Source organism: Phyllostomus discolor, chromosome 3 (assembly GCF_004126475.2).
Source record: "Phyllostomus discolor isolate MPI-MPIP mPhyDis1 chromosome 3, mPhyDis1.pri.v3, whole genome shotgun sequence".
Classification (NCBI taxonomy): Eukaryota; Metazoa; Chordata; class Mammalia; order Chiroptera; family Phyllostomidae; genus Phyllostomus; species Phyllostomus discolor.
Genome location: NC_040905.2, coordinates 179,383,672 through 179,410,820, shown reverse-complemented (window position 1 = coordinate 179,410,820; position 27,149 = coordinate 179,383,672). Strand labels below are relative to the sequence as shown.

General features: G+C 42.0%; 1 protein-coding gene and 1 pseudogene across 5 annotated transcripts in view; one reads left to right on the top strand and one right to left on the bottom strand.

The window, feature by feature from the left end:
- Window positions 1-27,149, bottom strand: part of NTRK2 (neurotrophic receptor tyrosine kinase 2) — a 331,044-nt gene that overhangs the window by 184,653 nt on the left and 119,242 nt on the right. The window contains exons 14-15 of one of the 5 annotated variants that reach the window (XM_036021791.1): window positions 18,866-18,977; window positions 10,250-15,588 (exon numbers count right to left, since the gene is read on the bottom strand). The exons of 3 other annotated variants lie outside the window; for them this stretch is intronic. In XM_036021791.1, coding sequence (XP_035877684.1) covers window positions 18,874-18,977 — 104 coding nt within the window. In that variant the 3' untranslated portion in view covers window positions 10,250-15,588; window positions 18,866-18,873. Of the gene's footprint in view, window positions 1-10,249; window positions 15,589-18,865; window positions 18,978-27,149 lie in introns of those variants that run through there. One more of the 5 variants, XM_028506346.2, reaches the window with a different exon arrangement.
- On the top strand, window positions 21,697-21,872 carry LOC114513502 (annotated as a pseudogene).

Sequence of the window (27,149 nt, the reverse complement as noted above, 5' to 3'; positions counted from 1 at the left end):
ATAAATTCAGCAGGAATCACTATAGACAATAACTATACTATGAATCTGCATTTTGCCAGATATTACACATTCTTAACTTTTATCCTTACTTTATATAAAGGGAAACTGAGACTTAGAGAGGTTAAGGAATAAGTCCACAGCATGGGCCAAACAAAGATTTGAACTTAGATCTTCTTGGCACCTATACCAAGTGCATTCCATTGTGCTACCAACCTCTCAGATAAACTGGATTTTCAAGTGTAGCAGCCTCCAAAAAAGGTATGTCCAATGCTAACCTCTGGAATCAATGAAAGTGATCTTATTTGGAAAAAATGTCTTTGCAGATGGAATTAAAGAACTCAAATGAGATCATCTGGATTTAGAGTGGGCCCTAAATCCAAGGACAATTATGCTGGTGAGAGGAGGAGAGGACACAGAGACACAGAGAGAAGAGGGATGTGAAGACATGCAAAGACTGGAGTGATGTTTCCACCAGCCGAGGACCTCCAAAGGTTGCCAGCAGCCCCCAGAAGCCAGGAGAGGCATGGGACAGACTCTCCTCAGACCATCCAGAAGGAACCAACTTTGCCAACACCCCAACCTCACACTCCAGGCCTCCACAACTGTGAGAGAATAAACTTCTATTGTTTTAGCCACTGAGGTTTTTTTTTAATTTCTTACAGCAGCCTGAAGAAACTAATACACCCAAATATTCCTGGTCCAAATGCCTAAAAAACTCCCCCCCAAACTTAGCCTGAACTGTTCATAGAGGAGGTTGGGCTGCATTCAGGATCTTAAAACTTTACTCATCTTCCTCATGTCAGAGGCTCTGTTTCTGATCAAGCCTTTCAGCCTGAGGTCCTACATAGCATAATCCAGAACAATTCTCACTTCTCAACGAAGGTGAACTTAACTGAGTATTATAAATACTTTATTTGCTTCTTTGAAAGCACAGTGAACATCTTTAATAGGAGTGGAATGTTGTTTGGTATTTTGGAATAATTCAACTTAATGCAACAATGGGGAACCTAGGCTCTCCTTGACAGATGATCAAATATGGCACAATGCTAAGACACAGTATAGAAAAAAAGGTGTCATATCTATGTGAGCAGTTCTGGGGAAGCTTCTAGGAGGAAGGCAGGAATTGAGCTGGGCCTTGAAAAGGAACAACAGCCATAATAATCACAATAACAATAATATCGTTACTCAGCACCTACAACATGTCATAGGCTATCCTACTGTCTTGCCATACTTTTCCCATTTAATTCTCCCCATCTCCCCTCAAAGTAGATATTTGCCACCGTCATTTTTCTGAGGAAGAATCTGGGACTTGGAGAGTTAAGGGCCAAGTCCAAGGTCATTCAATCAGTAAGTGACAGATGAATGTACAAGGTGGTGGGAGAAAGATGGTCAGGCCAAGAGGAGTGAGTAGCTCAGGAAAGTGGAACAGAGGTGGTGGGTGGGGAAAGCATGGCTGAAAAGTCTGGCTGCACAGATAATGCTGTGTAGTTTGAATGCATTTTTGATAAGTTTGGACATGATCTACTTAGCCATGTGAGTTGCCAGACAAGTGTGAGTACAGGACTGACTAGCTCAAGTCTATATTTTGGGAGGAAAATGTTAGACTCAAGAATACAAGGAGAGAAGGAGAAAGAAGACCAATCTGCCCTTCTCAGATATGAAGGGCCTGAAGGAAGGCAGAGATGGTGGGACTACAGAAAAGGGGACAGGTTTGAAAGATATCAGGGAGTAAGACATGGTTTGATTTCAGGATGGCATTTGAGAGGTGAGGGCAAGGAGGCTGTCCTGGTTAATCCTGGGGGAGTTTGGAAGGATAAGCAAGGCCATTTATCAAAGCACAAGGTACAGGTCAAGGGCTCACTGGGTAGACATGATAGATTCAGTGTAAAAAAGAAAATCCACCCTGGCTGGTGTGACTCAATGGATTGAGTGCCAGCCTGTGAACCAAAGGGTCGCTGGTTCAATTCCCAGTCAGGGCACATATGGGTTGCAGGCCAGGTTCCCCATGGGAGGGTGTGCAAGAGGCAACCACACACTGATGTTTCTCTCCCTCTTTTTCTCCCACCCTTTCCTTCCCTTCCCTTCCCTAAAAAATAAATAAATAAAATATTTTAAAAATATCTGATCTGTTTTTGCCTCTGTGACCCTCAAGCTGCAGAGATGTCTGGTTAGCAGATGGTGTGGCAGCTTCTGCCTTTTCTCCCTGCCTCTGATGGCCTTCCTTCAAGGGGAACTGCTTGGAGTTTAGAGTGTGTATCTTTAAATTAAATACACAAGTAGTTTTAAACTCTCTGAAGGAAATAATACCCTATAGGTTTGAATCATTCAGACTGGTTCACCTCAAAAGCATCAGGATGGTCATGTCTCATAGGCCTAGAGCTCAGCATTGGGGTTCAGAACACCCCCAAACACTGCCCACATCTCAGATATGAAATCACCAAATGCAGTGAGAAGAGCTGAGAGCTGTTTCAGGGTCTCAGAAGCTCATTCAGGGCTGCCTAGAGCATTGTCAGTTCCAGAGCACCTTCTTGGTTCCTATCAACCTGTCCCTACCTTCTCTGAAGAGCCAAGCAGTCCTCTTTCCATGCAATCCTAAAAGAAGAGACCATTTAAGAGTCTGGGGTCAATATACCAAGCAGTCAGGGTCTAAAATAATCTGAATTTGCACACTGATCTTATTGAGAAGCAGCTGCAAAGAATGTCAACAACCACTGAACAGGACTGGAATCAGAAAGATGATCAGGGTTCAAATGCTGACTTGACCTGTGGTTCTTATTAGCTGTGGGCTTGGAAAAGTCACAGATCTCTGTGAGTGGGCCATGCTCGGGTCCCCTGGGTCCACCGTGGCTGCAGTTCTGCACCCAGTTCATGCCAAAGCCAGGACATGTATCTCTTTCCTGAGGTCTGCCCTTGAACTACTACAGCCCACTGTTGCCTTAGCCAGTGACTAGTGGGCACGTGAATATGAAATACCAACAGCCAAATCTCTGGAGAGCTACTTCTGCTCCAGAGGGCCCTCTTCAAAAAGCTATGTCTGAAACCATTCTCCTCTTAGCTCTCGCTTCCCTGCCCTGCCTCCCCCACTCCCTTCAGGCTGCCCTGGAGTTGCCCTTAATAAATCACTCATATGTGAATCCTCATTCCAGTGTCTGCTTCCAGGAAGCCCTACCAAAGACCAGTATCTGCTCAAGGCTATGATGAAAGGGTCAGATCTTAGAGCTGCAAGCAGAATATACAGCACGAGGGTCACAACAGGCAAAATTTGGCAAAAAGACCTGTTTCCTTTGGCTCTCAAACAGTTTAAAAAATGTGAAGGGGCTTGCCAACATTTAAAAACTGGGAAATTTCATACAAAACCCCAGATCTCCCCTTGTCTTGAAAAACCAGACGGTCTGGCCACCCTGAACCTACACTTCTTGCAGGAGTCGGGGGGCCAGTCCCCACCAGCTCACCCACTCACATCTGTAGTCACTGGACTTGGTAACCTGTGGTCCAGCACACAGAAAATACGCAGTCACGTCTGTCAAGTCCAAGTGAGGCATTGTTTTTCTTGAAAACAATTCAGGTCGAGGGCTGCTGGGGAGCAGGGGGCAGCGATTGTGTAAGAGGCTGCACCACTGTCCCACTTCGGCTCTCTCCCCGGGCCTGGCAAGGCACCGACGTACACTTCCACAAACACTCTCCTGAAAGAAGATGAATCAACGGCGGACGCTGCCGTGATAGGAAATTTGTTTGACAGGGAACACACAACAAAATGAAATAAAATCACTTGTGGTTTGAGTGTGCAGGCGAGAAAAACAAAAACAGGTCTTGGTTTCAGATGTTGTTTTATGTTGCAATAAATAAGAGGATGGCTGCAGCTCAAAAATGACATTTTAAACATTTCAAAATGTTGACTTGCCTAGCCTGTGTACTTTTAAAAAAAACAATGATTATAGTTGAAATCCCTTTAACCAATGTAACTGATAGTAGGTCATTGAAAGAAGCAGAGGTTCCCTTGAGCACCGGAACCCAGCAGTCCATCCAGGACTGCACAGTCACTGTCAGATGGGTGGGTCTGGAAGTCGTAGCGATGGGAGCAGTGGTTCTCCAGGACATCGGTTAAGTAAAGGTCGGATGAGACATCTCCTCTTGTCTGAAAGCACCTTCCAAACTGCAGCTTTGGGGAGCATAATAATTGACCAAGGGTCCCAGCTACACCCTGAAACCTATATGAGCTCTCAAATCCATCCCCTCATCTGCAGTGAGTCCATGCTTTCCATGGACTGATTCAGAACCAATGGCTGATAGTGGTAGGAATATATGGCACAGCCATCTTGTGAGACAAGGACTCCTCTGATGGCCGACTTTGGCTCAAAGACTCCTCAGTGGCCTTGCCCAGATTTCCTTAAAGTGAAGATCCTTAGGTCTAGCATGCTTGACCTAACTTTCCCTTCCTCTCATTCATCCAGGTCATGTTTGTGTGATAGTTCCATGCTTTCACTGTATTCTCTGGCTCCTTTTTCATTTCTTCTCACAAACCATAGTGGTTAAACCATAAGTGGTTTTTTTTCTCTTTGCAGCTTTTGTCCCACCTGGGCATCAGCTTCTCAGAGGACACATCTGCATTTGAACATTCTTGCTGCCTATATGCAGCCACCTCTGTCCACTCTACTCAAAAATTGGAGGCCCCAACTTCTCTGTGGTTTACATGAACACAGAGAAAAACAAACCCTATGAAGAGAACTTAAAACGAACTTTCAGAAATCAGGTATGGAGTTAAGAGAAAGAGGGGGGACAAAAGAAAGAGGAGGAGGAAGATGGTATAGGAAGAAGAAGGAGGAAACAATTTCTCAGAGTTCCTCCATTTTTGACAATTTTCCACTAAAAAAAACAAAATAGGCATGGATATCTCCTGAAACAGGACCCATACATGACCTCTGAGAAAACTTGGAAATGTCCTGTGTTACCTGACCTGCTCCAGAAACCCAACTGTAATTGCCATTTGAGGATGAGTCCCCTTAGAGGACTGCTGGTCGTGAAGTCCTGTGTGACCACAATGAAGACACACAGTTATCATTCTCAACACCCCAAACCACAACACATCCAATTGCCATTTTGTGGAAAGGCAGAAAAGGGGAAGTACACCGCCTGTGTGAAATAGGTAAACCATAACCAAAAAGAAAGAATGCAATAACAGACACACACACGCTTACTCCGCTGAGAGGGTTACTGGCATAGGAAACCTTCAGGCTGGTTATTTCATAATTCACAGCGAAACAGAAAATGGAGACCAAATCAGCAGCCTCATTTATAAGCCCAAGAAAATGGAAGTTTCCAAGCTGTCACAAATGAGAACAGAAGCATTTGCCAAGTCAGAAGTTTAGCCAAGTTTGAAATCCACTCAATCCTTATATCTTGGAGCTCAGAATGGAACACCAACCTTTGGGGATTTGTAACCATTTCTCCTCAGCAAAATTTCTTGCTTTTTATTAGGAGGTAAAAACAAAAAGCAAAACATAATATGGAAAGTATTTTTGAGTTGGGGGCATTAAAGCACAGTGAGCACCGGGGAGGTGAAAATGGCAGAAATTCTATATGTAATGGGATTAAATTCCCATTTAATCAAACAGGACATAAAACATGCAATATTCCCATTCTCTATGTGTGTGTGGTATGAGAATTATTGTCTTTCCTTGCTGGTCCCTCTCTCTCTCACAAACACACACACACACGCACGTGCACATTTTTCTCCTATGCACACATTCCACCCAAGCAATTGTAAATTTCTAATGCATAAAAATTTTAAAAAGGACAAAGCATATTTGTGTGGAAAGGGAACTAGAGGAAAAGAAGAAGAAGTTATTATTTTTTAAAATGATAACAGGGGAAGAAAAATAGGTAACAAGGGAGGGGATACTTTTCATCAGTTTATACTGAGTCAGGAAGAATTAGTGCCACCGGAATGCAGTGCAGAGGTCTGATGGCATCTCAGAGCTCACAGACACAGGGTCGCCCAGGAGGCAAAAGAAAGCGCTGACCTCAGAGAAGCAGGGCCAGAGCATGGGTTTTATGGGCAGATGAATCTGAGTTGCATGACCTTGGACAAGTTATTCAACTTTCAAAGTCTTTGTTTCCTCCTGTGTCAAATGTGAACAATAACAGCATTAACACCACTGATCACCATTGGGACCCATCCCATGAGGGCAAAGATGGCATCTGTTTGGCTTATTGCGGTAGCTCCCAGTTCTCGGCTCACTGTCTGACCTGTAAGTGACCATACATGTTTACTGGATTTTGAATAGACTCAGTATTATGATAAAACAAGATAATGTATTTAAAAATTTAGTATATGTCTCAGTTAGGGTCATGTCAAGGAAAAGAACTCACCCCAAATGGTTTTAATTGCAAGATGTAGGGAAAATGTACAGATGTATGGGCAGGTTAAAGGGACAAAGAGAGGTGAAGCACTGGCGACTGACCACAGTGGCTTAGGAAACAGCTGGAGAAAAGGAGAAAGGAGGGAGCCCATCCTGAAGGACTGCAGAGGCTGACAGATGAGCCCTGTTTGAGATGAGCCTCCCCTCGTGGAACTGGGCAGACATATCCTGACTTCTCTCCTTCACTGAAGACCTGCTAGTCATCCAATGTTCAAACCCACTGAGAAGCCAGCACAGCACCAAAGTAAAACGTGGCATGCAATTCCACAGCGTTTAGAGGAGGATGGTGGAGAGGTGGCTGGTCGCCCCAAATACAGAAGCCTAAGTAAATGCAGAGAGAAAAAATCTGTCAAGGAAGTAAACTTTCCAAAGCCTAAAGCACCCTAATGAGCTATGGCTTAGTTCATCTAAAACCTAGAACTCCCCCAAAGGTAAAGCAGTGCTGGTGACTCTTACTCCTGCCCCTCAAAGTTCAAGGGTCTTTACTGAAATTGAATGAACTTACCTGAAGCTGATTTCTAATCCTTAAAGCGAACAGCCATGGCTTACATTTTTATTTAGCAATTCAGCAAGACTAATTACTGTACAATGAGAATTACGAAAAAACAAATGGAAGGGTGGTGGATAACAAAAGAGGTTTTCCCTTGCCTCCTGGGAAATAGAATAAAAATTCGGAAAGATGAGAGGGAAGGAGAGAACTTATTGTTCCTTAGTTCATGGTCAGGCAAAGACTTTAATTCAGTAGGCGCAGGCCCTAGGGTCTTGTGGTGTGTGAGATGAGACTTGACCAAATAAGCATGTGCCCTTGGCAGCGTCTTTCAGTCACCAGCTGCCAAACAGGAGAGTCGGAGATGGGAGCCTCGACATGACCGAACTGCTTACATGCTGCTCTGTCTCCTGTTTCGGAGACATGGAGCAGCTCAGGCATTTTCCGCCACCTTGTTCCAAGGTGGAACTGTTGTTCCAAGAGGACTGGATCCTCTTCATGCCAGTGACAGGATATGTCCTCAAACATATCTCCCCACCATGCCCCTCCCCCACCCCAGTGGTTTCCCTCGCCATCACTCATCTGGGTGTTAGGACTGCTCCAAGTGAACAGGAAGTACTCAAGTTCAAGAGCAGCAAGAAAATTCACTTTAGAACAATCAAAACCAACACATCCATCTTCAGTTATAATGGACAAAGCAAAAAACATTCTCTTGGTTTTTCTTAGTTAGTACTGAGCAGACACTTCCTGCAGCTTCTCTATTTCATAAGGTAAGATTTTTGAAAGCATGTGACAATTTCACTCTTGTGCCCTGTATCTGTGAGCCAGGATCTGCAGGGCTTGGTTAGTGGCACACACAACCAGGGGCTTCCTGGGACAGCACGTGCCTCCCCGTGAATGAAGTTCACCTTACCTTTGTGCTTTGCCACAGCAGTAATCTCTGCTCAACCACTAGTGATGGCAAGGGTGACCCCTGGGCACTTGCATGGCCCTGAGAGTGCCCTAGGCGTCTGCTGGACTCACCCCAGGCCCCGCCCTGCTTAGAGATCCAACCCATACAGGTTAGTTTTTCTGAGCTCTGGCCCTTGAGCCAGCCTGTCTGAATTCAAATCCTGGGATTACCACTCATTAGCTAAGTTACCTGAGGCAAGGCCCTCAATCCCTCTGTTCCTAAATTTCCTAATACTTTAAATGGAAGCAAGAGTATCACTGGCCTCATAGGATTGCAGGGAATAAATTAATACATACATAAATTAATACATTAATCTATGTTTCAATACTTAAAACATAACATGTGTGTTTGGTACAGAGTGAGAAATCGATACCCATTAATTACTACTCTATTTCTTATACTCAGCGGTATATCTTGCTTCAAAAGTGTTAGAAAAGGTACTGACAATAGTAAAAGTACCTTAAATTAAGTGCTGGTAAAACTTCAGTGCCACTTATTTATAACGATTCAACAACTACAAAAAAAGCCCAAATTACAAAATGTTATTAAAGAAATAAAATTTTATTACTTCAAACATGAAGCAGCTCCAACTAGGCCAATCCCATGTTGCCTACTAGAGCTTTTACGGGAAACCACCTCAGGAAGCACAAGGGAAAACTCTATTGTCGTTTGTAGCTCATTGCCTGTAAACACTTGTTTCTAAGGCCTGAGGGAACTTGAAATAAGTCTTTTCTTTCAAGCAATCTCTCAGCCAATTCATTTGTTACTTTTATTCTTAGCCAAATAATTCCACATGGAGAATTCACAAGTTAAAGTAGATCCTATTCAAAGGATCAAAAATTCTAAATTAATAAAGTGAGAAAAAAAAGACAGGCCTTATTTCGGATATGTCCTTCAATGTTATTTCTTCCAGAATCCTGAAAATACAAAGAGCCATTCAAACTCACCAGATAATCATTACACAGGCCCAAACACATTGTGTCCCATTATGTCATCAATATCAAATCTAAGGTGGGATCAATGCACAAGAGTCACCTGGGCAGAAAGAAGGTCTAGGAATGCCATCATGTTGACTCCCGAGAAAGCTCCCAAGTGGCATTCGCAGGGACACACCCAGAAGGACCAGTGAGTGAAATCCCCTTTCATTTGGACTCCATTAGCTGTGCTCATACAATCACCACATAACCAACACAGCCACATGAATCTGTGTGAGGCTCACAGGCACTCACTGAGGCATATGAAAGTTCAGTGCAAACCAGGTCCTTCAAAGTATTTTATCAGCGAAACCAAGGGCCTCCCACTTGTCAGGCAAAGTGCTAAGGGCTTTACCTGAACCATCTCTCTTATCTCTTGTAAGAACCCAGTGGGGAGGCATGATTGCTATTATCATTATCTCATTTTGCAAATGAGGACACTGAGGAATGGAGTGGTGAAATAACGTTTTCAAAGTCATTTAGTTTGAGCATAGTCTGCATCCAATGCCTACTGCCTCTGTGTTATTATATGGCCTCCAAATAGCCGACAAAACCTCTTCTCAGCAAGGCAAATTGAGAAGGGCATTCAGAAAAAGGCTAAGTCACCAGCAGTAAACAGACTCTTAAGGGAGAGTCTGTGGATTTGGCTTCATAAGATATCGGGTCACACTGGATCAGTTTTCCAATCCCTAAGTCTTTCATTTGGAGTAAAACTCTTCCAAGGTTATCAGAAGCAAGCTTAAATGAATCAGAGCTGAGGTCCCACAAGCCTTAGTCTTAGGTTCTGTCTTTAAAGGAGACAAAAAAAAAATGAGGAAAGGACAGTGTGGCCCAATGGGGGGTGAAATGCAAAGGGACATGAAGTGTGGGCACTCTGTTAATAGTTATGATTTGATAGTATCCTATCTCTATGTCCCCTTGTCTTCCTCAATCTCCCCATCCATGAAAGCACAAGTCATCCTGTTCATTTGACCAGAGTCCCTTACAATGGAGGGACAGAGCACCAAGTACATCCTCTTGTGGGGATCTGGGTAATTCTAAGTTTTTAAAATACCAAGGGACTTAGCCACAGAATGTAGGGTTTGTTTTTCTTTTTAAATTTCCTTAAACATTTTGTTGTCTTTCTAGGATTGCCTTTTACCCAAATGAAAATATACCTGAGATCAAGAATCAGTAAACAATACATGTATAATTCACATTAATGGAAATTTAAAAGTTCCTCTGGGGGAGATTTATTCCAGAACCTGTACTAGGTTTGGGATTCCCCCACCTAACTCTCCATGACGTTTCTCATACTCTTGCTTCTGACACCTGCACTGCTGGACACCACCAAGAACACACAGGGTGATGAGTTGTGCTTGAGGAAGGGAGGCAACGTATATAAGGCCCTGGAGAGAATGCAAGACACATGGAGATGAATTATAAAACTTTATTGGCTTGTTAAAAAAATGAATGCAGCAAGTACATTTATAATCTATCCACATGTTAAAACAGTGCTTAAAAATAAAATAAAATAAATGATCATCCACTATTTACAGGAAATGTGAAAAAAAATGACTTTATAACCCAGAACATTATGGAGAAAAAACAGGCCATGAGAGTGATTCACAGGCTGCCTATGGATTACAGCAAGTGGATTCCAACATGAAATGGGGGACACTCAAGGATTTGTCTTTCTCTGGAATCTCTTCGTATTTTTCCTTTTCCTTTTTTTCTTGTCAGCTTTACTGAGGCATAATTGACAAATAAAATGGCAGGACATTTAAAGAGTACAACACAATGATTTGATGTACATGTACATTGTGAATAGAGTTACTTGCTATTTTATATTTGTTTAGGCCCCCTTCTTAAATGGACTGTCTTAAAAGAAAAGTGAGGACCCTCTGTTCTTTTCTTTACTTCTAAAGCAGTTTTTTTCATGAAAACTAAGACTCCAGACACAGCTAATAACAACCTACCGTGGGTGCCCACAAATGACCATCCCAAGGCTCCATTGCAACACTAAACTCAGAGTGTTAGTGTTGCAATTAAACTCAGAGTGATCTCACTGTCAAAATCAGGTGGCTGGGGTCTCCTTTGGCCCCGAAGAGCAAAACAAGGAAATCGACTGACTTGAATGAAAAGCTGACTTCTGTGACAGTTGTTTTGATGTCACTTTCTGGGTTGGGAACCCAGTTAATTCAATGTGGCAGCACCCCACAGAAAATAACATTCCCGCCCTATCCAGGAGAGTCCTTAACCTTCCCAGGTCCCCTCGAATAAGCCTGGCATGGTCCTCAGGTATTGTAGGTGCTGTGCCTGCAACACAGCAGAGCACACATCGCAGGATGCCTACTTCTGTCCCAGTTTTCTTGGGGTCCAATCTGCTGACTGGCTCAACCCCAGGGCGTTCCTCTAGACAGGAATGGCACAGCCCAATGGCTGGATGGAGCTACTCATGAAGACCCCGGATTACATGGAACTGCTTCCCTTCAGTTGCTCTCCCTCTGTATCTGGAGTCTAGAAAACAAGATGAAACGAGCTCCTACTGTTGTGTGAGAAAATGAGATGAAAGCCAAGGAAGGCGCTATAGAGAGAAGGCCCTAGAGCAGGAGAAAGTCTAAGTCACCCATTCTCTAATGGAGTGCGAGAAGAGTTAGTTCAGTTTCCCCTGGGTGCTTTGATTCCATTTCACAATGGGGAGAAAAAAGGTGTGTGGAAAGCAACCAATAAAACAAAAATAAACTCTCAGTTTGTCATGGAGTCAAGTTAGAATGCTAGATAGAGGGAGTGGTGGAGAAGGGGAGGCGAGGAGGCAGGGGGGAGGGAGTCAGGGGTTTTAAGAAAATAAAGAGAAAAGGAAGGAGAGAAAGCAGGAGCACCTCCATCCTGCTCACCCTCACACCTGGCCATGAACTGAATTCGCACCTTGAACTCCTCGAGCTGTTTGCTCCTTAAACAGTTGAGTAATGGGGGTCTCTGCTCTGTCTAAGGAGGCACTTCCAGCCCTAATGCTCTGGGTGTAATTCAAGGTTACTTGAAGAGTGGAGCCCAAAGCCCACTCCCTCTGTGCTCTGTGTTGTAAGGCTGGGGTTATTTAATTCTCATCTTCGCTCTCCACTTTTGGAAACAGCATTTAATAGGTCGAAAATGAAATTAGTCTCTGGTGGAGATTAGGAGTGAAACCCCTGAAGTGTCTTTAAAGTCTGTGGGGATTCATTCTTCCTGTTGAGATTTGGACCTTCTTTGCTTCTTTTGCTTCATTGGCCTCAGACTGGTGTCTCATGTGACGACAGTGGGAGTCTCTTAGTCTCTCTCAGCTGCCTTGGAGGGTCTCACTGGGACCAGAGTAAAGATAAGGGCCTGAACCAAGACTCTTGAAGATGACACAGCTGTTCTCCATCTATAAGTGGCCACAATGGTACATTAAGGACACCCGTAAAAAAGGGCTGCTCCTTTCTCCTGACCTTGGCTGCACCTGCACAGGCCAGGCAACACAGACACTGGTGAAAGGAGTCACATCACATAAAACAGGAGGAAGGACTCATTGGATTGCTTCTGGCCACATGGAAGTGGGGCCAATTAGGGGGTAAAGGGCACACACTGATGCAAGAGTCCCAGGCAGGGAGAGAGAGCCCAGTTCAGTATTGGGTGGAAGGCACAGGAGAGCCCCAAAGGTACGTGACATGCTGCAGATCACGGAGGTGCTAGATTCAATGGAGATAAAGTTCTCCATGGCAATGCTGAGAAGATGTTTGCAAAGGAAAGACAGAAGGAAACACTGAGAGAACAATGATCTTGCTTTAAGACAAAAGTAACAAACTGGCAGCCCACAGAAGTGTTTTGTTGGCCTACATAACGTTTTAAAAATAACTGAGTCAACTTTTTAAAAATAGGGACATTTCACATAAGAGTCCAGGTTTCAAGTGTCCCATAAAGAATCAGAAGATTTGGACACCTGGGCCCACATTCCCAGGAGGCAGGAGCCGGCTGGGGCTGCGTGAGAGCTGCCGCTCTGGACGGACACCCACCCAGGGCACGTTGCCCATTTAGGGCACCTGCCTGGTACGGAAATGCCCGATCCTTGCTGGAGGACGACAAAGGCGATTTCAGCAAAAACGGGGCCTGTCCTTTACCGATGTGGCAGAAATACATGATACACGTCACTAGGAAGTTCGAAAAGGATTTCTTACAGGGACAAAGAAAGCAAAAGGAGGAAAGGGGGTGGTCTAGAGTACGGACTTGAGAAGCTATACTGATTGTGGTGTCCAGGGATTTAAAAAAAATAAAAAGTAAGGAAGTCAAGAACCATATGAAACAATTCTCTAATAGCCTGCTGTTTTCCTTGTTCCCTAGGAGATGTCAACTGCGGTTTGATATATTAAATTGCCTTATCTGTCCACTTCTCTCCATTTTAAAACAAATATCTACCCTGCCATTCTTCCAGCTGTTGAGTACAAACATCCTTTTTTTTTTCCTTTTGGGTCTGGGAAACTTTAAAAATAGGCCTTAAACAATTCATCACCTTTTTATGGCTCCATGGATAACACGAAAGCTTTTAAAAAATTACCAAATGGCTGATATTTAAGAACCTGAGCTGTCCTAACAGCTTCTACTTGGCTTCCAGTTTGAATTTCATGTTTCTTCCAGGGTTCAGGATTTCTGCAATTAGCTGGCTCCTTTGTAAATCAACACCTTCGGGAAAGATTAGAATCTAAGTAGTGACAGGAACTGTCATTTAGCAGCAAGCAAGAAAATGGAAATTCAGATAATATTCAGACCTCCCCACACTAAGGGCCAGCTGCCCTAACACTCAAATGTCCTTCTGGTGAAAAAAAAAAAAGAAAAACTTTTGAAAATGAGGAAGCTGTTCATGCTTTGGAGAAACTGCCCTTTTCAGGCCTGGGTGTGGAATAGCTGGGTGAAATGCTGTAATCCATAGGACTCTGTGCAATGTCGGCATCGAGCAATGCCATAGTTAGTGGCTAAGGTAAGAGACAGAGTATAAAATATCCATCATGAACCATCTTTTTATATCAAGTGGTGCCTAAGTGGATCCTGGTTTATTAAGATTAATACCTTGGTTACAAAGGATTCAAAACACTTCCAAACATGATAGACCAGTTAAAAATCTATGCATCCTTAAAGCTGAACTGTAAAACTTGTGTAACTATTTCAAAAAAAAAATTTTTTTAAGTCAGTAACTTTCCAATTCAGCCATGGAGTCTTTGCACATGTCTTTTTTTTCTTTTTACTTGCAATATTATTTTGTATTGGTTTCAGGTGTACAGCATAATGGTTAGATGGTCATATACTTTACGAAGTGTTCCCCTCAATATTTCAAGTACCCATCTGATGCCATACATAGTTATTGCATTATTAATTATATTCCCTATGCTTACAGAGCTGATTGTGTTTTCAAAGGACATGTTCCAGGCCTGGCTCTGAAGTCCCCCTAACAAGACGGGTGTGAGGTGAGGTGGGGTAGGGCAGCCAAACCTGTCTCCTGACAGGGATCCTACCCGGTGCAGACTGAGCAGAGTGTACAAAGGTCACTGCCATGGCCGAGTGAGTGAAACAGGGATCCATGGTAAGACTAAGGCAGGGATGCAGGATTCTGTGTCTGTAAGGCTGCCCTCTCAGCAATGAAGCTGGACAATAGAAAGCACATATTCATTAGCGACCTGACACCTCTGTGCTGCTGGGGTCAGGGAGAGCTGTCCTGCCCGTGAAAACCCAGCGGTAGTGTGGTATGTGGTCGGGAAACTACCCTACTCACAATATCAACTCCTGCTCACAGCAGGCCAGCCATTCTGCGTGCAGGCCTTTTCAGAGTAGAAAAGCTGCAGTTCTGTTATGGGAACAGCATGAGATGCTGTGGCCTTATCACTCGACAAACTTCTAAAAAGCAGATGAACTGCAGAGGGCAAATGAAAGGACATATGCACCATATGCATATATTTCACTCCTCTAGTTATTCTGAAACAGACTATGCCTAACATAAATCTATGGCCCCCAACCAAATAGCTGCTGCTGCTGCTGCTTTTTTATTTTTTTGCCTTTAAGAAAATCTTTAAGGAAACTTTAAGGAAGTCACTAACGTTGATTGCATCGCTCTGGATCTTTATTATCAGTGAAGAAAAGAACTTCTCATGACATCACCACAGTGATGCCCTATATGCTCTTTTAGCCACTGTGTTGTAGATGAAAACAATAAGACTTTCTCCATTCCGTGCTGATTAAACAATAGAAGATGATGCTAAAATACGGGTTACATGGAGATTACAGTTTAGTGTACACTCGTGTATACCTGTCCCTAAATTTAGATTCTTTAACTTTGTAGTTCATCTTTACTAAACAGAAACAATAAAAATCAAATATATTTCCAGTATGGTCAAAGAGCACATCTCTCAGAAGAGAAGCACAATCCAGTGGAATTTCAATTCAATTCTGTATTTGAATGATTGTAAGAACAAGAGAGAAGCATTAATTTAAGATGTTTTCTTGTGTCTCTGCGTAGCTGCCCGTGAGCGGCCTCAGCTCTGGTGTTCCCCGATAACAGCTCACGATCTGCAGGCTTCACCCAGCACGTCCTGCGAACACCACCCACCTCCACCAGGAAACCCCAGGTAAGCAGACTTCCGGGAGAAGCCAAGGCCTGTCCCAGGAGTCCAGCTTACAAGGCAGCATCAGCCAACATGCACCACAGCCCCTTCCTCTGTCTTTTCCTTTATTTCAGCTACCCATCCAGGGGGATCTTATGAAACAAAACAAAACCTAAAAGAAACACAAAATGAAATGTAAGTCATGCTGAAAAGAAAAACCAACAGAAATTCACATGCAAGTACAATCACTTTTAAAAGAATGTAATAAATAAACATCCAAATTAAGACACAACATGGAATATGCTTTAAAACATAAAGTGATATGTAATAACAAAACAGAAGTGGGGAGAAAATGTGCATCTCATTACTGAGCAACTTCGCTTTAAACTCAAAACCAGTTTTGCATGGCACATGGAACATGGGAAAGAAACAAAGAATTCTGCCCACAGCTCCACCCACAACTGAATCACATATTAAATTCATATTTTAAGTAGGAGAAATCTGTGAATAATCAAGATGACCCCTGGAGAATTTTCATGTATAGGGAAAACCAATAAAACTCAACAAGAAATATCAACCATAATCCTAATTCTTTTTCCCCATCTAATTTAATCAAGTTATTTCTATAATAAATGATACATTACTCAGCAACCAAACCAGAGAACTGGCTGCACTTAACTAGTGAATTCCTGAACCACACAGAGACTTAGAGTCTTTTTCAAGAATCCTAATATTCAACAAATAATTAATTAATTACCTAAACTGAATCGTAACCACAGCATATATATGACACATACATATACAGAGATGTAATATCCATTATATTACATATGATATATAACACATGACATGCAGTATGTTGTATATATTTTATATATTATAAATAAGACATATAGCTTATGTGTATACATTATGTGCATGTAATACATAAGTATTACATATACTTAGTATGTATTAATTCTACAAACATTTACTGAGTACAGGCCAAATCATAGACACTGTAATAGATGACACAAAAATAAAGAAAATGAAGTTCCTCAACCTCAAGTACTTCATTGCGCCACAGCTGGAGAAAGCTGAGTAAACAACTCACACAATAAATAACAGCTAATATATTTTTGCACCAGGCTCTCTTCTAAGTTCTATGTCCAAAGTAGCTCTTTTAATTTCATAATCACTCTATTTAAAAAGGTTCTATTATTGCTTCCTCTTTACTGGTGAGAAAACTGAGGCCCAGAGAGTGAAGGAGCCAGCTTGAAGTCCAACCTGGTATGTGATGGAGCTCAGATTCTGACCAGGAACTTGGACTCTATGGCCACAGTGCCATGTCCCTGTGCAGGGAGGACAAACTCCCTTCCAGCTTGCCCATAAAGACCCAGCAGGAACAGGAAGATTCTCCCATTACATATAATTCTGTGTGTAATTTGCATGAATCTTCATTAGATTCATAAGTGACAAAATAGATGATGTCATGGTGGAAACCGCCAAGACGTTGTCAAGTTCAGCTTTGGAAAGCACTTCTGAACAACCCCTCCAGACTCTCGGTCTCCCTCAACCTGGTGTCTGGTCTGCCAAGTGCTGGTGGCATCTGCCTCCAGAGCTGTAATTACCACCACCAATCTGCATCATCATCATTTACAACAACATTACAGAGCTTCATTTTCATGGCATTTTTGTCTCCTGTCCTTCCTAATCTCAGGAAGAGGACTCAGTATGGACGTCAAACATGGCTTATGGATTTGAACACCTACAAAGCACTAAGAACTTAGGAGGTGTATAGGGGCACTGATTAATTCTCCTTCATAACTCTTCCTACTGTCTTTCTAAAAGTTCAGCCTCCAGGCAGACATACACATAAGCCACACTAGTTTCGAGGGCGCCATGGCACGTAAGACAATCATGCCAAATTAACCGACCAAGCCTTATTTCATCAGGTTTTAAAAGGGTGATTCTCAAATCCCTTCCCACTGAAACGATGGGATTAATATGGGGATGTCAAATTTGCCGATAAAAACAAGAGAAACTTGGTGATACAAATAGAAGACGTCACCCCTAAACAAAAAAGATTTGTGGATGCGATATACTAGATTCTGGGCATTTGGCACATGAACTCTAAGAGTTTACTGATGACAGTGTGTTTATAGCAGGAGCCAGGCCACTTCTCCTTTGTTTCTATTTGACAATTTCCTCCCCAACACTCCTCTAGGCTTTTCAATGTTACAATTGGGAAACAATTTGCTTTGCTAGATGGAAGCTCTTTTGGACTGCCATTCACTCAGGGCACAAGGGGCACGTGTCCCTATTTAAATTGATGTCAGGTGTTCCCCTTCAACTTCCTTCTGCTTTGCCTTTTGTGATGCATCCTTCTCAAAGAAGCATCCCTTGGCTCCATGCGCCCTTGTGGTAAAAAATGAGTGAAGCCACCATAAAAACACAGGCAATATCTTCCTTGTGAGGAAACCCATCCTGTTATATGGACAAGCAATGTGCAGTATCTGCATGCAAACTGTCATAACCACCTCCCTGCACTTCAAGGAAGGCAAGTGAGCCTCCTCTCCATACCTCTGATCTCCACATACTGTCGATGCACTGAAGATTCATTCACCATATACTGAAAAATGAGTTTGATTTAAAGATTTGATCCTTTTATAAGGAAATGTACCCAATGCTTCATATTTCTCAGGGATCCGCAGTAAAATTCAATCAGGGCCCCCATCTACCTACCAGGATCTCATGACTTTTGCCCTCTTATGTTATAAGAAAACTCAAGAAAGGGGACACAAAATAATATAAAACAATAGATAATTATTTTCTGCTGGTGAGGGGGAAAGTTTTTAGACCACAACAAATGGCTGAACATCTTGTGGGTTTAGCAGCCAAACGAGCTGTCTAGCTTCTGAGCCTGAAATATAGCTATTTTGACAATGTGACATTCTGAAGCATTTGCAGCATTCCGATGGTGCATGGTACTTATTGTGAGAACAGCTCCTTTATCAAAAACAACCTTAGAGAAACTTTGCCACCGCTGCTTCCACTAGCTGAACTAAATCAGAATGAGAATAAAGGAGATGCTGTCTGAAAACATGAGGTGAAGTTGAAAACAGAGAAGAAAAACCCGGATGTATCCTAAAACTCAGTCCCTGCTATTTGCTGATTTCAGATCTGCTCACTGACCTCTTCAAAGGGAAGGGCTGAGGGTGCTGAAGGTCAGCGAAGCACTGTGCTTTCTTTATCATTGGCTTCCGACTCATTAAGATGTATTTACATTCAAACGTGCCCACATTTTCCTCCTATTACTCAGAAGCAATCAGCCATAAAATGGTAAGGATCTGCAGTACATTTAAATTAACAGCAATTTATCTGGAGCAAAAAGGAAAACTGCTGAGTCTGAAAGGAAGCGAAGGGAAGGAAAGAAAGATGCAGCTGCTATCTGAAAAAGCCAATCTTACCACATTTGTTATCTGGAGAGTTCAAGTAGAAAACTGCCAACTTGGGTGTCTGATTGGCAGGGGGCCTCTTGGGAGCCGGTGTGGTGGCTGAGGTGACAGTAGAGTGGCTGACCTTCATTGGAGAGCAAAGCAAATGCTCCTTGAGCCTTCTGAAAAATGTTTACTAGGTAAAATCAAAGAATAAGCTCCTGTATTCTCATAACATTAGGTGCCTGAACAACAGTGGGTGCAAAATGTTTTTGTTTTCCATCGCAAAGTGGGACTTGAGCTAGGTGCAATTCTGCTCTATTTCAGCACTACTTGTCCTAATTTTACATTTGTGGGTCTTGCACCAATGAGCCATTACTGTCATGCCTTTTCTGTTCTACAGGGGACTCACTCAACCCACATGGCCATGGTGATACGTCCAAGGTCACCTGAATGAAGTGAGAGAGCTGAAGTCTAAACTCCCAACTTCTGGACTCTCAGTCCATTGTTTACAATGGTGTCACCTGTACCTGTAGCAGAAATTCCCCAAAATATGAGTTTAGGTCCTGGTACTTCCTTCTCTGTGCTCATTCTAGGAGTTCCTTAACCATCTTTATGACACCCCTTTTGCTTCCTAAGGATGGGCTTTATCCATATACCATCTCTTCTTCTAAGATCTCCTTCCACCAAGCAAGCTCTCCTTATAGAAGCCTTGACCATCCTTGAAGGTCCAGTGCAAAAGAGGTCTCCTATGAGTATTTAGTTCACGGGCCTCTTAACTTCTAGGGCATTCTCTTCCATTCATTCACATAGCCTTCTTTTATACCTTTTTAAAACTTGTATTTCTTTTCTTTTTACTTCCTGCATCCCAGACTGTAAGCCACAGGAGGGCAGAGAGAACACATTTATACGTCTTATATGCCCTACTCTGCCTTGCACAATACCAAGGGCTGAAATGCATCTTAAGTTTCAGAATAGTAATGTCTAAACTTTGAGTTTTATTGGAGAATTGTGATGTGCTCAACAGCAGAACCAAAATGGAGAGGAGGGAGAATGCAACACAATGTAGGATCGACTGTTTTTCGTTGGTAACAGGATTAGTTAGATCACTTCAAAGCTGCTACACAGAATTAAATATTTCCTCAGAAGTGTATTGAAGTTTACAAAGTTAGGCACGTGGACACCCTGTGAGTGTGTGCTTCCTGAAGCATTTGAAGGTACTGGAGAAAAGGTGACAAACTGAGTTTACTTTAATTTTCATGATGATCAAAATGACGGTGATGATGGGAGTGGGATGGAGAAAACTGGTGTCCATTTGTTAGCTGGAGATAGAAACTAGAAATAAATGTCCGAGGGTGGTCAGCAAGGCTTTGAAAGCTCTAGTTTGACTTTGCAAAATGAAGTTTAGTTATGAGCCGAAAATCAAGGCAGAAAACACAAAGTTCTTAGCAAAGCTCAAATGTGTAAGGAAAGCCAAAGCCATTGTACAATTAAAATTCAGTGATTCTAAGGATGAGATGATGGATCAGCAGGGCCTGATGACAAGTGTCCAAGGGCTCAACCACTGCCCTGTCAGGGACTTCACATGGGATGGGCCATTCATCCCAAGACTGATGCCATTGCCTCTACCTGTGGAATCGCCTACAAATAATATAAATGGAGTAAGAAAAATACCATGGAGTTCATGGCTTGAGGGGCATGAAGACACTCAAAAGGCTTTCATAGCAACCACACTGAGATATCCAAATCAATCTAGTATTCTCCTGTGGGTGTGTCTAGCCTCTGGCTTACTTCAGCAAATATACATTGCAAAATCTGTAGGGTAGCTCTATGCAACATGAAATGAGACCTTCTTCAAGACATTGTTTCACAATTCTCAGACCAGAGAAGCTTACCAGTGGCTCAACATATAGTACACATAAGCATGGCATTATAAATCTCATTAGAGAAGAGCATATTCTTGTTGCTGCCAATAGAGATTTGTGTCTAGATTTGTTTCTGCCAAAATACTCTAGCCAGTGATTCTCCTGAGTATATGAAGCCAGAATACTAGAACCAACAGTAACCAAATAGGGAACAAATGACATAAAACCTATTGCTCAATTCATCTCTAATGTAAAACCTGCAAGAACTTCAAGCACACACAGTAGAAGTTGCTTGGCTCTGCTCAATCGTGGCTGACACCATGGTGCACAGACCAAAATGGATCTGGAAGTAAATTTCTAGAAAAGTTAATAATCTATAAAACAAGCAAGAGAAAAACAAATGGACATGGATCGGCCAGTGACATTCTGGTGATGATAATGATGATGATGATGATGATAATGATAATGATGATGATGATGATGACAATGTTGATGATGTTGATGGCGGTAACAATAAAGATGAAAGAAGGAGATAGAAGGAGGAAAAGCAAGAGAAGAAGGAGGACTTAAAGAGACAGTTGCTGTTGATACATTTGGAAGACCTCAAGCATGTAAAAAAAAGAGGTGACAATTATTGGAGAGTGACAATATAGATAATAAGGCCTGGACTACAAGTCCAGGTCCAAGTTTTAGGTGATCCTAGAAAAAAAGAGAGTAGGTAAAAATAAAATTTGTCCTGGACTACTACTTTTTCATTAGGTACTCTAAATAATACTTCAGAATTAGAGTCTGAAGATCATTAACATTTAGGATACTTGCTAAGAAAGCAACAGTCAGGGGGGCTTTAGTGAGCATGGTGTCCCTGCCCATTGTTGCAAAACCCAAAAGTCAGATCCACTAATGGTTCCAATTAAGCAGATAGAATGTCAAAGAAATTACCTTCACTGGAATGGAGGTACCTTATAAATCTCACCTCCATTTAAATTACCTACAAGCACAATTGCTTCTTGGCCTTTTGGCTAAGATCAAGTGTAGTATCTGTCCTTATCAGTTTAAATTACCTACATGCACAAGATAATGAAACCTCAGCTAAGCACCAAGTATTCCAGAATGCAAAACAAAGATAGGTGGGGTTGATAACTGCAGTGAACTGACTATGATAAACAGGAATCACCCAAGAGCAGTAATAAAAAACAAGGCCTGTGTTCAGTCAGGCCCTGGACACCTTGGAAGGTAGGCTGCCATCCTACAACCAGGCACAGAAGGGAAACTGCCAAAGTCCACATTATGAGGACTTAGCTCCAGCTTTTCAAGGAGTCTAGTTCCTGCGATCACTGCCCAGCCCTGTGATGGTTTCCTTTCCCTCATCCCTGGCCTGCTTCTCACTGCCCAGTCCCCACAAGTAATGAGACTGCCTCCCGCTGTCCAGGGTGCTGCTCCAGACCACAGTGGGTCGCAGGTGTGCTTCCGTGGCTGCTGCAGGCACAGGCAGACGCTGCCTGCCTTCAAAATACAGTAAGTCCTCACTAAACTCCATCAACAGGTTCTTGGAAACTGTGACTTTAAATGAAACAACATATAATGAAACCACAGGCCAATTTATCTAAATAAGAGTTAAGTTCCTATGGTGTATTTCTGGTCATGAAAACATTATGAAACTTCTAAAGAAAGACCCAAACACTTCTTATGTTAAACACTGAAATAAGTGTGAGTTATATATACATGTAAAAAAGATTAATGAAAACAAATAAGATAATGATTTTTCTAACCAGCTTACTCCAGTTCAGGGTCAAGAGTGTCCAGACAGCGGCCCCAGCTGGGAATGGACTCTTTTTTCTCATCAATGTTACAACAAAACAATGTTGAATGAAGGGATGTTATTTAAGTGCCCGCTTCGTGGTATTCACCCTTTTATCCAGAGAGGTGAATGTGCCCAAACTCAAAGATAGGTGAAGATTATGGGGCGGAAAGGAAGTCCTTCACCCAAACATGTCCCTTTTCTCTGGTGCCTTTTACCCAAGACAACCATTAGCAGAAGGCCTACCATTATCTCAGAAGGTACCTCACTAGAACAAGAATTAAAAAGTGCCTGTCCTCCACAGAATCTGCGATGTGATGGGAAATGTAGGTTGAAATCGTGGTTTGTCCTGCCCCTGTTCAGTCTACCAAGGATATTACCTGACACTGCTCTATAAAGCAACATTTAAAATCCCAGATGGGACTCTGATTTAAAGTCCCAGACTCTGCAGAAATGAACCTAACTCACACCCCAATGAGTATCCCTTACCCAACCAAAGCTCACAAGGGCATACCACCAGGAACAGAATCTACACTCCAAAAGTGTTCCAACAAAAAGTGGAATCCTCAGGATTCTGGCACCAGAGACCATTGCTATGCATGTTCCTTAGGAGTAGCCAGTGACCTATATCAAAATGCCTCAGTAAAACAAAGAGCTTATTCTATTCTCAACAGGAAACTGGCAATGTGTGAAGTTGACTTCAGGGTCACAGTATTATATGCATTCATATTGAGGTTGCCACAGACCCCTCAACTTTACTTAAATTAACCCCACAGTTCTAGAAGTCTTTGCTATTAGTGACATTAGTCTGTGCTGCTATGCCATCACCCCTCACCATCCTTACACCTCAACAGTGTCTCAGGGCAGCTAAATAACCTCAGTGCTGAAAAACACAGCAAAACCTCTTTCTGAAAGACGGCTAAGATTTTTTTCTACTCCTTGATTTTTACATGTTTGGAACACAGCAAGTCCCTTCATAATTCTTTGGTTCTTGTGCAATTTATACATAGAGAAAACTCTGGATTCTTAAAAGCATGCCTTTCATTTACACACGCACACTTTCCTTTTTAAGTAAAGTATGCATGGCAAATATGGCATATCAAATATAACAGCTTGGTTAAGAAATATGACAGCCATGCCAAGAATCAACCAGCACCAAGACATTGAGAAAACAATGCATTCTAGATATTTTAAGTGACAATTTAATGTATGCAAATATCTGAAATTCCTTTAAGAAATGCTTTCCAAAACCTACAGCAAGTTCTTTGCTACATCAAAGTGATTGAAAGGGAAAGGTTATCTACCTTGTAACCCTACACACATTAGCTCAAAACAGAATCACCTTTTACATAAGCACAAGAGGCATTCAAAGACATGATGGACGCACGCATTGCCTCATGTGAAAGCAGTAAGAAATTTTAAATGCCACACAGATAAAAAGACAGAGTATAATTACACGTGCATAACAGGATGACTAGATTATAAATTAGTTTTTCTTTCATTCTTTATAATTATGGTCATTTACCATCCATTGTTTAACTACACAAGATCCTAAAACTTTACTTACAGCTACCATTGGAATTTGAATTTTAATAAGCACAATCATCTCACATATTTATTTATCTTCCTTGACAATTGTGTTTTAAAGGATTCATTTCCATGGCAATGCCTGATGGCTGGCTGGCTAGACAGCAAAAAGCAGACTGAAGCCAGATAGACTTGAGTTTGGATCCTGCCCCTGTCCCTTCTGAGCCATGTAATTCTAGCCAAGTCAGGGGACCTCTCTAAACCTGTTACCCAACTCTAAAATAGATATGAAAAAAATCTGGCATATTGTGATTACTAGAATTAATATGAGTACCTAATATTGTCCATGCCACGTATAGGCTCCTCAGCTCAGGGTAGTTGCTAGCATTGTGTCTACTCACATTTAGACAAAGTGTCAAACCTTAGAAATTCCAAAGTACCCTATTGATTTTTTAAAAATACAATCAGAATGACCCTGCTCATTAAAGATAGTTCTACATTTTACCAAATATGTATGATTTACAAAAAAAAAAAAAGTTCATGACAATGAACTGTAACCCATAAACAAAATGTGACCTTCATTTACCTTCATTGAGCCTGTTTAGGACTCTATTATAAATTTGCAATGTAAATTTAAACCAATTATGCCCTGGCTGGTGTGGCTCAGTGGACTGAGTGCCAGCCCGTGAAACAAAGGGTCGCTGATTGAATTCCCAGTCAGGCCACTTGCCTGGGTTCCCAGGTCCCCAGGTCCCCAGGTCCTCAGGAAGGGGCACATAAGAGTTGACCACACATTAATGTTTCTCTCCCTCTCCTTCTCTCTCCCTTCCTCTCTGTCTAAAATCTTTAAAAAAATGTAAACCAATTAGTGGCAATATGTTTAAGTTCACAAGATTGAAATATACCTTCACAAATGCTTGCCTTGTTCCAGGATAGTGTAGCTGAGTGTTTCTCTTTCATTTCCCAATTATTCATCTTCCTACTTTGTTTTTCAGGGTCACCCAAATGTCTTTTTTGGGGGGATATCTCTCCATCTCATTCTTTCTCTCTCCTCTCATCTGTCTCAGTTTGTCCATGTGTGGGTCCTTCTCTCATTTCCAACTCTCGCTATTTTCTCTATGGATTGAGAACTGAGATATATGTTGACTTCATTATTTTTTATTTATCAAGTGGAAGCTGTTTTCTAGATTGGGATACTGATAGGGTGTCCTCTTTCAAAACCTAATTTGAGTTGTACTTCATTTATTAGGTCTCCCCCTCCCAATCTGTGTTTCTGTGTTTATTTATTTATTACTCTGTTTTCATACAACTAGAGATGAAGAACATTGAAACTCGGTGTTAATCAGAATAGAAAAGATACCATTTCTGAAAATATTATTAAATAATGTGAGCAAGAGAAATATTGAAATTTATAAAAATCTGGTTTAAAGTGTATATGACATAGTTCACATACGGCTTTTGTGAAGAGGACTATCATTTGCTTATACAAAGTGAAAAGAAGTTAGTCCTTCCATTTTACAGATGAAAACATAAAGGAAGGAGGGGGTTAAGTAGTCATATTTTGTTCCACGTATGTGCATGTTTCACTCATTAATCACACAGTAATAAACAACCTCCCATTTTGATGACAGGACACCAAAGTGTAAATAAAGAAAAATGATCTTGTGCAACTCAGCTCAAAACTTCACAACAAAATTCTTGAGCTTCCTTTCCAAATCAAAGACCTCCGTTATCCACCAAAAAATAAATGCTTCAAGAACCAAGAGGACTCTAAAGTAGATGAATCATTGCTACGCCATCGACTGGGGTGTTGCTGGGGTGCTCTTGGGTTATGCACTAGAATAATCACATCTTAGCACATCCCAGACTTCCATTCACAGTCATGGGCAGTGAACTCCAACCCTGCCCACAGTCAGCTCAGCAGCCACTGCAAATAATTACTTTCAACTGCATTTTCAATCATAGGCCTAAATAGATTCTCTGTCACGCACTAGGAAGTAAAAAGTAACAGAAAATAACTTTGCTTAAAAATTCCATCTTCACAGTCTTGGAAAAAGTATGACCCCAAATGAGAGTTCGAAGCCCTGGGGATGCAGTGGAACCCCAGCTATCAGATCCTCCATGGTCACTTGCCCTCGTTCACCATGCTCAGCAGGTAAGGTGTCTTCCTATACTGCAATGGTGGCCACAGGCCGGTAGCATCACTCTGAGTCTGAAGTTTGGCCAGTGCTGAGGATTTCGCACCCCTGGTGAAAATGTCTGAGAACCATCCCATGGCTCCAGCTCCAAGGCCACAGTCGCAACAAAACTTTTGGTGAAAGGATTTTGCCTTTTTCCAAAGTTATAGGAATCTACATCTCCACAACTGAGAGATATACATAGTATCATGAAACCACATCTTGATGGATGTCCAGCTTGTAATTGTCCTGGACAGCTTGTAATTGTCCCAAAGCCAGGGGCAGCCTCTAGTCACAGGTCCTGCAGATCCAGAGTTGCTCTGAGATGTTGCTGATTTCCTCTAATCCAGCATCTTCCAGCAGCAGCTAAATGAACCAAACCCTAACTAAATTTAACTGGCTAATTGCACCTAAATTAGTCACAAAACCCCTTCAGAAGATCCAGTCAATTTCCGGAGGGAGAAAGTAATGTTTTACTATATAATTATAAACTTAATTAACATAAAATTAATTAATTAGAGACTTGGGCTGGTGATGAACACCATGATTTGGCTGTTGTTTGTATTTTCCAGGGGAAGCTCAACCTGGAGAAGAGGACTAGCTTGCTCTTGAAGTCTATTTTCATCTCACCTCTCCCACCTCCAAGCAAACTGTTAGACTTCTGGTTGATACTCAGCAGCATGACATCTAATGTACAGAATTCAAATGGAGACACTTTATGGGATAATCTCTAGGAAAAAAAAAATCCCCATCCTAAACCATCAGAGCTACAACAGTTCCTACCTGGCAGTGCGCTAAAATAACAGATGATTATCCAAAACAATCATTTCTCTGTCCCAGAGTATAATGACAAAACTCACCTAGAGCTGAAATAACCATCTGCCACAGATTGTTCCACATGGTTTGTTTGCCTATTTTTTTTTTAATTCTGAGAAAGAATTCAAAAATGA